The sequence below is a fragment of the Trematomus bernacchii genome, unplaced genomic scaffold, assembly GCF_902827165.1.
Source record: "Trematomus bernacchii unplaced genomic scaffold, fTreBer1.1, whole genome shotgun sequence".
Classification (NCBI taxonomy): domain Eukaryota; kingdom Metazoa; phylum Chordata; class Actinopteri; order Perciformes; family Nototheniidae; genus Trematomus; species Trematomus bernacchii.
In genome coordinates, this window is record NW_022987542.1 from 779,640 (window position 1) to 791,299 (window position 11,660).

Sequence of the window (11,660 nt, forward strand, 5' to 3'; positions counted from 1 at the left end):
GTGTGTGTGTGTGTGTGTGTGTGTGTGTGTGTGTGTGTGTGTGTGTGTGTGTGGTGTGTGTGTGTGTGTGTGTGTGTGTGTGTGTGTGTGTGTGTGTGTGTGTGTGTGTGTGTTGTGTGTGTGTGTGTGTGTGTGTGTGTGTGTGTGTGTGTGTGTGTGTGTGTGTGTGTGTGTGTGTGTGTGTGTGTGTGTGTGTGTGTGTGTGTGTGTGTGTGTGTGTGTGTGTGTGTGTGTGTGTGTGTGTGTGTGTGTATAGATATGCATTAGGACTGTTAATCTAAATGTAATGTAATTCTCTATATGGACTAATGCAAAATTCCAATATGTGTTCCCATCATAGACGGTATAGGGGCGGGACCTATCGGAGTACTTCCTGTAGTTAATCTCCCCACTTCCTGTTTCTCCCACAGGTACGAGCAGCGGCACCATGGCATGCTGGGATATGCGGTTCCAGCTGCCCATCTCTAACCACACCCACCCCGCCCGAGCACGAATCAGACGGCTGCTGATGCATCCTCTCTATCAATCCTGGGTCATCGCAGGTGAGAGGGGCGTCCGTCTGGATGGTTAGAATAATCAAGATGAAGTGTAAATCACTTTGTAATGAACGCCCACTTTCCAGTGAAAACAAAGAACTGGCGTCTAGTTTCATCTGGCCTCAAAGCTGCTGTGGGCGTCAAACAATACAAAACAAAACTGATTTTCTTTACCTTCAAACCTCTGAATCTGATTTGACCTCTAGTCACATGACAGCAATGGTGTTCACCATAAAAGGGGCGGGGCATGACGTACAGGTTAACAGTGGGTTGGTGTCATGTAAAACACCCTTTCATTGTCTCTCAGTGTGTAACTGTCTCACCCTGTGTGTGTGTGTGTGCGTGTGTGTGTGTGTGTGTGTGTGTGTGTGTGTGTGTGTGTGTGTGTGTAGCTGTGCAGGGGAACAACGAAGTGTCGATGTGGGACATGGAGACGGGGGATCGTAAGTTCACCCTGTGGGCGAGCTCTGCTCCTCCACTCTCTGAGATGCAGGTAGGCGTGTGTGTGTGCGTGTTATTTGACTAAATGGATGTCAGTAGGTTAGAGAATCCTTCTCAGTTACCGATGGACACTTTCTAAGACATCAGCAGCTGAACATAGAGGAGCGTTTAGCTGCTAACGACATTTATCTCAGGAGTAATAATTAATAATGGTATAAATAATGTAAATAACAATAAATAATAAAATGTGTGTGTGTGTGTGTGGCAGCCCTCTCCTCACAGTGTGCATGGGATCTACTGCAGCCCTGCTGATGGAAACCCTCTGCTGCTGACGGCTGGATCTGACATGAGGATCAGGTACAACAACAACGCTTTCACGCAATGTAAAACTCTTTAAATCAAACAAACGCTCAAACAAAAATGTTCCCAACTCGAGGAATGTTTTATAAAATGAGACAGAGACAGCTGTTCAGCTGTGTGCGTCACTCTTTAGTGTCCCCTGGTCTCCCAGCTGTGTGCGTCACTCTTTAGTGTCCCCTGGTCTCCCAGCCGTGTGCGTCACTCTTTAGTGTCCCCTGGTCTCCCAGCCGTGTGCGTCACTCTTTAGTGTCCCCTGGTCTCCCAGCTGTGTGCGTCACTCTTTAGTGGTCCCTGGTCTCCAGCTGTGTGCGTCACTCTTTAGTGTCCCCTGGTCTCCAGCTGTGTGCGTCACTCTTTAGTGTCCCCTGGTCTCCCAGCTGTGTGCGTCACTCTTTAGTGTCCCCTGGTCTCCCAGCTGTGTGTGTCACTCTTTAGTGTCCCCTGGTCTCCCAGCTGAGTGCGTCACTCTTTAGTGTCCCCTGGTCTCCAGCTGTGTGCGTCACTCTTTAGTGTCCCCTGGTCTCCCAGCTGTGTGCGTCACTCTTTAGTGTCCCCTGGTCTCCCAGCTGTGTGCATCACTCTTTAGTGTCCCCTGGTCTCCCAGCTGTGTGCGTCACTCTTTAGTGTCCCCTGGGTTGCATTCGAATAGTCCATTTAGCTTAGGAACCTTCCTAACGGAGTGAAATGACCCGGAAGTCCCTCAGTGGCAGCCATGATAAGTGCCGTTCGAATTCTCTAAATTAAAAGGAAAGGAGGTTTCAAACTTCCTTTATAAACTCCTTTAGCTTAGGAACCACTGGACCTCCCTAACCGAAAGGAGAGGAGAAAATGCTGCCCCACAATGCCTTGCGGCCGCAGCATTTGCCGTCACACAACAGTCGGCCGTTCACGGAAACAACCGATTATGAACGAGAAATGATATCATGAAAGTTACGGTGCTTATTAAGCATTTTAAAACGTATGTGGTAAGTTGCCAAAGTGCTTTGTTTTGAACGTTCATCAGTATTATAATCAAAAAGAGAAATATGAACGTTAGTTTTTACTGAAATGATCAAATAAAGTCAACATTTCACAGTCTTTACTGAGCTGTGTGGGGTTTGTTCAACTTTTAAAAGATGTTTGAATGGTGATATACACAGTGATAGATGTTAAGGACTAACGTTTATAATAAATACATTTGTATTGATTTTAAGATCTTTTCATACAATCATACGTATTGGGATCATTTGTATTAATGTGGACCGGAGGGAGAGGGTGACGAGCATAAGTTTCACTTTCCTTTTTTATTTCAATTCCAACTTTGGTCATGAAGAATATGTTTCTCTGTTGTCCCCGTTCATAAAGCATAACAGCATCAGAGCACGGTGCAGAGTCTCTAGATGAGTTTACAGTAGTCCCTCGTTCTTATTAAACATCCATGTTGTAGTCCGCTGTATAGAAAACTGTAGTTTCCATAGTTTCCCCACAGCAGCAGGCGCACATTTATGACCTCTGCTGGCGCATCATGAACACGTCGGATAGTGAAAGTGCAGTCGGATTCTCTAAAGTGCCGCAGTCTCTTCTCCTAAATCCTTTTGAATTCTCCTATCCACTATCCCTTAACCCCATGACGTTTCACTCCGAGGTCAAGGAATAGACGATAGGGTTAGAACTTAGGAGCTGTTTTTTTGGAGTATTCGAACGCAACCCTGGTCTCCCAGCTGTGTGTGTCACTCTTTAGTGTCCCCTGGTCTCCCAGCCGTGTGCGTCACTCTTTAGTGTCCCCTGGTCTCCCAGCTGTGTGCGTCACTCTTTAGTGGTCCCTGGTCTCCAGCTGTGTGCGTCACTCTTTAGCGTCCCCTGGTCTCCCAGCTGTGTGCGTCACTCTTTAGTGTCCCCTGGTCTCCCAGCTGTGTGCGTCACTCTTTAGTGTCCCCTGGTCTCCCAGCCGTGTGCGTCACTCTTTAGTGTCCCCCGGTCTCCCAGCCGTGTGCGTCACTCTTTAGTGTCCCCCGGTCTCCCAGCCGTGTGCGTCACTCTTTAGTGTCCCCCGGTCTCCCAGCCGTGTGCGTCACTCTTTAGTGTCACCCGGTCTCCAGCTGTGTGCGTCACTCTTTAGTGTCCCCTGGTCTGCCAGCTGTGTGCGTCACTCTTTAGTGTCCCCTGGTCTCCCAGCTGTGTGCGTCACTCTTTAGTGTCCCCTGGTCTCCCAGCTGTGTGCGTCACTCTTTAGTGTCCCCTGGTCTCCCAGCTGTGTGCGTCACTCTTTAGTGTCCCCTGGTCTCCCAGCTGTGTGCGTCACTCTTTAGTGTCCCCTGGTCTCCCAGCTGTGTGCGTCACTCTTTAGTGTTCCCTGGTCTCCCAGCTGTGTGCGTCACTCTTTAGTGTCCCCTGGTCTCCCAGCTGTGTGCGTCACTCTTTAGTGTCCCCTGGTCTCCCAGCTGTGTGCGTCACTCTTTAGTGTCCCCTGTTCTCCAGCTGTGTGCGTCACTCTTTAGTGTCCCCTGGTCTCCAGCTGTGTGCGTCACTCTTTAGTGTCCCCTGGTCTCCAGCTGTGTGCATCACTCTTTAGTGTCCCCTGGTCTCCCAGCTGTGTGCGTCACTCTTTAGTGTCCCCTGGGTTGCATTCGAATAGTCCATTTAGCTTAGGAACCTTCCTAACGGAGTGAAATGACCCGGAAGTCCCTCAGTGGCAGCCATGATAAGTGCCGTTCGAATTCTCTAAATTAAAAGGAAAGGAGGTTTCAAACTTCCTTTATAACCTCCTTTAGCTTAGGAACCACTGGACCTCCCTAACCGAAAGGAGAGGAGAAAATGCTGCCCCACAATGCCTTGCGGCCGCAGCATTTGCCGTCACACAACAGTCGGCCGTTCACGGAAACAACCGATTATGAACGAGAAATGATATCATGAAAGTTACGGTGCTTATTAAGCATTTTAAAACGTATGTGGTAACTTGCCAAAGTGCTTTGTTTTGAACGTTCATCAGTATTATAATCAAAAAGAGAAATATGAACGTTAGTTTTTACTGAAATGATCAAATAAAGTCAACATTTCACAGTCTTTACTGAGCTGTGTGGGGTTTGTTCAACTTTTAAAAGATGTTTGAATGGTGATATACACAGTGATAGATGTTAAGGACTAACGTTTATAATAAATACATTTGTATTGATTTTAAGATCTTTTCATACAATCATACGTATTGGGATCATTTGTATTAATGTGGACCGGAGGGAGAGGGTGACGAGCATAAGTTTCACTTTCCTTTTTTATTTCAATTCCAACTTTGGTCATGAAGAATATGTTTCTCTGTTGTCCCCGTTCATAAAGCATAAAACAACAGCATCAGAGCACGGTGCAGAGTCTCTAGATGAGTTTACAGTAGTCCCTCGTTCTTATTAAACATCCATGTTGTAGTCCGCTGTATAGAAAACTGTAGTTTCCATAGTTTCCCCACAGCAGCAGGCGCACATTTATGACCTCTGCTGGCGCATCATAAACACGTCGGATAGTGAAAGTGCAGTCGGATTCTCTAAAGTACCGCAGTCTCTTCTCCTAAATCCTTTTGAATTCTCCTATCCACTATCCCTTAACCCCATGACGTTTCACTCCGAGGTCAAGGAATAGACGATAGGGTTAGAACTTAGGAGCTGTTTTTTTGGAGTATTCGAACGCAACCCTGGTCTCCCAGCTGTGTGCGTCACTCTTTAGTGTCCCCTGGTCTCCCAGCTGTGTGCGTCACTCTTTAGTGTCCCCTGGTCTCCCAGCTGTGTGCGTCACTCTTTAGTGTCCCCTGGTCTCCCAGCTGTGTGCGTCACTCTTTAGTGTCCCCTGGTCTCCAGCTGTGTGCGTCACTCTTTAGTGTCCCCTGGTCTCCAGCTGTGTGCGTCACTCTTTAGTGTCCCCTGGTCTCCCAGCTGTGTGCGTCACTCTTTAGTGTCCCCTGGTCTCCCAGCTGTGTGCGTCACTCTTTAGTGTCCCCTGGTCTCCAGCTGTGTGCGTCACTCTTTAGTGTCCCCTGGTCTCCCAGCTGTGTGCGTCACTCTTTAGTGTCCCCTGGTCTCCCATCTGTGTTTTTTTTTTTTTTTTATTTATTTATTTTTTTTATTGAACATTTTTTTAAACATACAAAAGCTCGGTGAGGATATCATCAACTTATCAACATAAGTTCAAGACATTCATTCACAATAAGACAAAAAAACATAACTAATACATCCAGTAAGAGCCAGGGGGAAAGAAAAAAGCATAAAGGCACAAAAACATTTAAGAGGCATTAAGCTTACTTAAAATAATAACCATTTGGAAATGTCATTGCAAATCTTTATAGACAGGTTACAAGATTGTATTTTTCTAAGGGACAGAAAAAAGGACTTGAACTCATTTATGAAACAGGGAAAGGAGGGCTTGCCTCCTCTCCATTTACTACAATGTAAATGGTATTTACCCAAAATAATAATTATATTTACCAAATCAGAAATGGGAGAGTCCAAATTATCAATATAATATAAAATGTGATATATTTTGAAGGCCGGAATATTTGTTAATTTAAGTAACAACCAATCTCTCACATTCGACCAAAACAATTCAGAAAAGGGGCAAGAGAAAAATAAATGTTCCAACGATTCATCAGATAAATTACAAAAGGAACATGGTTCCACTTCAAATTTAAATCTTGAATTTAAAAAAGTAGAAACCGGGTAGATTTTATGAACAATTTTAAAATGAGTTTCTTTTGCTTTAGGGGAAATAGGCCATTTTATAAAATCAGATAGAGCTTTTTCCATTACAGATAAAGTGTCTAAATCGGTCACTTGAGGAAATAAGCCTCTGTTAAAATTGTGAACTCCCAGCTGTGTGCGGCACTCTTTAGTGTCACCTGGTCTCCAGCTGTGTGCGTCACTCTTTAGTGTCCCCTGTTCTCCCAGCTGTGTGCGTCACTCTTTAGTGTCACCTGGTCTCCAGCTGTGTGCGTCACTCTTTAGTGTCCCCTGGTCTCTCAGCTGTGTGCGTCACTCTTTAGTGTCCCCTGGTCTCCAGCTGTGTGCGTCACTCTTTAGTGTCCCCTGGTCTCTCAGCTGTGTGCGTCACTCTTTAGTGTCCCCTGGTCTGCCAGCTGTGTGCGTCACTCTTTAGTGTCCCCTGGTCTCCCAGCTGTGTGCGTCACTCTTTAGTGTCCCCTGGTCTCCCAGCTGTGTGCGTCACTCTTTAGTGTCCCCTGGTCTCCCAGCTGTGTGCGTCACTCTTTAGTGTCCCCTGGTCTCCCAGCTGTGTGCGTCACTCTTTAGTGTCCCCTGGTCTCCCAGCTGTGTGCGTCACTCTTTAGTGTCCCCTGGTCTCCCAGCTGAGTGCGTCACTCTTTAGTGTCCCCTGGTCTCCCAGCTGAGTGCGTCACTCTTTAGTGTCCCCTGGTCTCCAGCTGTGTGCGTCACTCTTTAGTGTCCCCTGGTCTCCCAGCTGTGTGCGTCACTCTTTAGTGTCCCCTGGTCTCCCAGCTGTGTGCGTCACTCTTTAGTGTCCCCTGGTCTCCCAGCTGTGTGCGTCACTCTTTAGTGTCCCCTGGTCTCCCAGCTGTGTGCGTCACTCTTTAGTGTCCCCTGGTCTCCCAGCTGTGTGCGTCACTCTTTAGTGTCCCCTGGTCTCCCAGCTGAGTGCGTCACTCTTTAGTGTCCCCTGGTCTCCCAGCTGAGTGCGTCACTCTTTAGTGTCCCCTGGTCTCCCAGCTGAGTGCGTCACTCTTTAGTGTCCCCTGGTCTCCCAGCTGAGTGCGTCACTCTTTAGTGTCCCCTGGTCTCCCAGCTGAGTGCGTCACTCTTTAGTGTCCCCTGGTCTCCCAGCTGAGTGCGTCACTCTTTAGTGTCCCCTGGTCTCCCAGCTGAGTGCGTCACTCTTTAGTGTCCCCTGGTCTCCCAGCTGTGTGTGTCACTCTTTAGTGTCCCCTGGTCTCCCAGCTGAGTGCGTCACTCTTTAGTGTCCCCTGGTCTCCCAGCTGTGTGTGTCACTCTTTAGTGTCCCCTGGTCTCCCAGCTGAGTGCGTCACTCTTTAGTGTCCCCTGGTCTCCCAGCTGTGTGCGTCACTCTTTAGTGTCCCCTGGTCTCCCAGCTGTGTGTGTCACTCTTTAGTGTCCCCTGGTCTCCCAGCTGAGTGCGTCACTCTTTAGTGTCCCCTGGTCTCCCAGCTGAGTGTGTCACTCTTTAGTGTCCCCATGTCTCCCAGCTGAGTGCGTCACTCTTTAGTGTCCCCTGGTCTCCCAGCTGTGTGCGTCACTCTTTAGTGTCCCCTGGTCTCCCAGCTGAGTGCGTCACTCTTTAGTGTCCCCTGGTCTCCCAGCTGTGTGCGTCACTCTTTAGTGTCCCCTGGTCTCCCAGCTGAGTGCGTCACTCTTTAGTGTCCCCTGGTCTCCCAGCTGTGTGCGTCACTCTTTAGTGTCCCCTGGTCTCCCAGCTGAGTGTGTCACTCTTTAGTGTCCCCTGGTCTCCCAGCTGAGTGCGTCACTCTTTAGTGTCCCCTGGTCTCCCAGCTGTGTGCGTCACTCTTTAGTGTCCCCTGGTCTCCCAGCTGAGTGTGTCACTCTTTAGTGTCCCCTGGTCTCCCAGCTGAGTGCGTCACTCTTTAGTGTCCCCTGGTCTCCCAGCTGAGTGTGTCACTCTTTAGTGTCCCCTGGTCTCCCAGCTGAGTGCGTCACTCTTTAGTGTCCCCTGGTCTCCCAGCTGTGTGCGTCACTCTTTAGTGTCCCCTGGTCTCCCAGCTGAGTGTGTCACTCTTTAGTGTCCCCTGGTCTCCCAGCTGAGTGCGTCACTCTTTAGTGTCCCCTGGTCTCCCAGCTGAGTGTGTCAGTGTCCCCTGGTCTCCCAGCTGAGTGCGTCACTCTTTAGTGTCCCCTGGTCTCCCAGCTGTGTGCGTCACTCTTTAGTGTCCCCTGGTCTCCCAGCTGAGTGTGTCACTCTTTAGTGTCCCCTGGTCTCCCAGCTGAGTGCGTCACTCTTTAGTGTCCCCTGGTCTCCCAGCTGTGTGTGTCACTCTTTAGTGTCCCCCGGTCTCCCAGCTGTGTGTGTCACTCTTTAGTGTCCCCTGGTCTCCCAGCTGAGTTGTGCACCAGTCGGCCACCATAGCAGGCTGACTATGATGCAGTCACATGGGCAGCAGCTGTCTTTTTAATCCCATTGCGTGTGTGATGCAGGAACACACACACGCAGACCCTCTGTTAGTGAAGACCAGTGTGAAAATATCCTCTGAGGTTTGGTTCGTCTACTCTGCAGCATCTGTGTTGAGTGTGTGACAAACAAACAACTTAACACACATGTAAACAATCTGTGTGTGTGTTAAAAAGTCTAAAGCAGCGAGAGCAATACATCCAGAGACCGTGATCAGAGAGGACATCTGCTGCTCCTCACAGATCACACGGGACGAGCAATAAAATCTGGGAGTTTATTTGGAAGTAAACAAATAAAAACAGACTCTGCTTCGAACAGACCGCAGATACACGACTGAGGATCGTCTGTGTGTTGTTGAGAAATGAAAAAGGCAGCGGTATGACAGACACTAAAATAATATGGAGTCAAAACTACAGTACAAATGAGACGACTAAACATTATCAAGCCCAACATTAGCCGCCTTTAGCTTAGCGGTGGTGAAGTCATGTGACCGTGCTGTAGTTCCTTTATAGCCCAACATTAGCCTCCTTTAGCTTAGCGGTGGTGACGTGAAGTCATGTGACCGTGCTGTAGTTCCTTTATAGCCCAACGTTAGCCACCTTTAGCTTAGCGGTGGTGACGTGAAGTCATGTGACCGTGCTGTAGTTCCTTTATAGCCCAACATTAGCCTCCTTTAGCTTAGCGGTGGTGACGTGAAGTCATGTGACCGTGCTGTAGTTCCTTTATAGCCCAACATTAGCCTCCTTTAGCTTAGCGGTGGTGACGTGAAGTCATGTGACCGTGCTGTAGTTCCTTTATAGCCCAACGTTAGCCACCTTTAGCTTAGCGGTGGTGATGTGAAGTCATGTGACCGTGCTGTAGTTCCTTTATAGCCCAACATTAGCCTCCTTTAGCTTAGCGGTGGTGACGTGAAGTCATGTGACCGTGCTGTAGTTCCTTTATAGCCCAACATTAGCCTCCTTTAGCTTAGCGGTGGTGACGTGAAGTCATGTGACCGTGCTGTAGTTCCTTTATAGCTCAACATTAGCCACCTTTAGCTTAGCGGTGGTGACGTGAAGTCATGTGACCGTGCTGTAGTTCCTTTATAGCCCAACATTAGCCTCCTTTAGCTTAGCGGTGGTGACGTGAAGTCATGTGACCGTGCTGTAGTTCCTTTATAGCCCAACATTAGCCACCTTTAGCTTAGCGGTGGTGACGTGAAGTCATGTGACCGTGCTGTAGTTCCTTTAAATAATGATAATAACTTATATAAATGATAATAACGTGTGTGTGCAGGTTCTGGGACCTGGCGTACCCTGAGAGGTCGTACATCGTGGCGGGGGGGGCCAACGACTCCCTGCACTGTCCCTCTGTGCTGTACAGCAGGAAGATCATCGAGGGCACCGAGGTGGTTCAGGTGAGCATGCACACACACTCACGCACGCACGCACGCACGCACGCACACACACACACCAGAAGTGGTTGTGTTCATTTCTTCATGGACCCCTTGCCACGTCAAACAGACAGACGGAAGAAAAGACGGACAGACTCACACACACACACTTTGTCACACTCCTATTGGCTAATGCTCCAACACATTTATTTTAATTTTATTATTATTATTATTATTTTCTCTTCAGGAGATCCACAGTAAGCAGAAGAGCGGCGTGCTGGAGGACACCCCCCGCCGCGGACCAGACTCACTTCCTGTTGGTCACCATGACATCGTGACGGACATCGCCACCTTCCAGACCACGCAGGGCTTCATCGTCACCGCCTCCAGGGACGGCATCGTGAAAGTGTGGAAGTGACACACACACACACACACACACACACACACACACACACACACACACACACACACACCGGATACGTGTCAGTGGACGCTAACATTAGCTCGTTATGATCTGAATGGATTTCCTCCCGTTGCAGCGTCTCTCCTCTCATTGGCTGCTGTTTATAACTTCCTGTGTTATCACCCAATCACGTCTCTGCCTCGCTTTATGCATTAGTGCTCTATAAATGCATCATTTGACAGTCTTTAAATGACACACAGTGAAACACAAAGGAAGCTTTAGTCAATTAAGAACATTATTTAGAGACCAGGTCATCAAATGAAAGCAGGTGTTAGTGCCGTACTGATAGGGTGCGCGGCTGCAGATAAAGATTAGATTGTATAGTTAGTATTATTCTTATTGTTTACCTACTTGTTGTCCTTCATAAACAACACAATCCCTTCAGCCAGGCACCATAAACACATTTCTTTAGATCCATATTGGATATTCAAAAACAAATCCTTGGTGTCAGCACTGATAGTGATGTTCATGGAGCACAAATGATTTAATTTGAGAGGAAGCATGACGTAGTTTTGGGCTAAAGAGCGGACGTTTCCCCCGAACAGTGTGACACTTTGTCTCTAGTTAATAACAAATCAACTTTAGAGCGCTCAGATGTGATTCCTTTAATAACCCCTCGTTGTGTACATATACGTTATTTTAAATCTTGAGTAATATAAAGTTTGATTTGTACAAATATCCCATGATGCATTGTGTTGCTGCATCTCAATGTGTGTCCATCTGTTGAATAAAACATCTGATATCATTTCTCCTCGTGTTTCTGATCGTTTCACTCAGAAGGATTAGCATTTGATTGTGAATTAAAAAAAGGGTGAGCGAGCTGTCTGTATCTGTAGTATATGTAACAGAGGTGTGGACTCGAGTCACATGACTTGGACTCGAGTCACCAATTTGATGACTTTGGACTCGAGTCACATGACTTGGACTCGAGTCAGACTCGAGTCACCAATTTGATGACTTTGGACTCGACTTGACAAAATCACAAAACACTTGCGACTCGACTTGGACTTGAGCCCTCTGACTTGAGGTGACTTGATAATTTAATTCAGGGGTCTCCAACACGCCGATCGTGAGCTGCCGTTCAGAAGAGCAGACTCCATTCGGGGAGAGCAGAATCTCAGCCGCTGCTACTCTTGCTGTGAATCCATGCAGGCAGGGGCGGGACTTTATTCAGCTGGGCCACCATGCGGCCAATCATATGCGAGGACACACTAGGATCATACCATTATGTGAAAGAAGGGTGGGGGGCAGACGCTCCAAAGACAGCAGGTGTAGTGGTACAGGCCAGATACACAGAGCGACGGGGAGACGCATTTAAATCTTACATCTTACTAAGCAGTATTATTCTGTTGATCGA

At 48.0% G+C, this 11,660-nt stretch overlaps 1 protein-coding gene across 1 annotated transcript in view; it reads left to right on the forward strand.

Moving 5' to 3' along the window:
* Positions 1–11,050, forward strand: part of pik3r4 (phosphoinositide-3-kinase, regulatory subunit 4) — a gene marked incomplete at its 5' end in the record, with an annotated part of 28,106 nt that extends 17,056 nt beyond the window's left edge. Inside the window, 5 exon segments of the mRNA XM_034122581.1 lie at positions 411–542; positions 929–1,029; positions 1,246–1,334; positions 9,744–9,864; positions 10,088–11,050. Coding sequence (XP_033978472.1) covers positions 411–542; positions 929–1,029; positions 1,246–1,334; positions 9,744–9,864; positions 10,088–10,258 — 614 coding nt within the window.
* Positions 11,051–11,660: the final 610 nt, after the last annotated feature.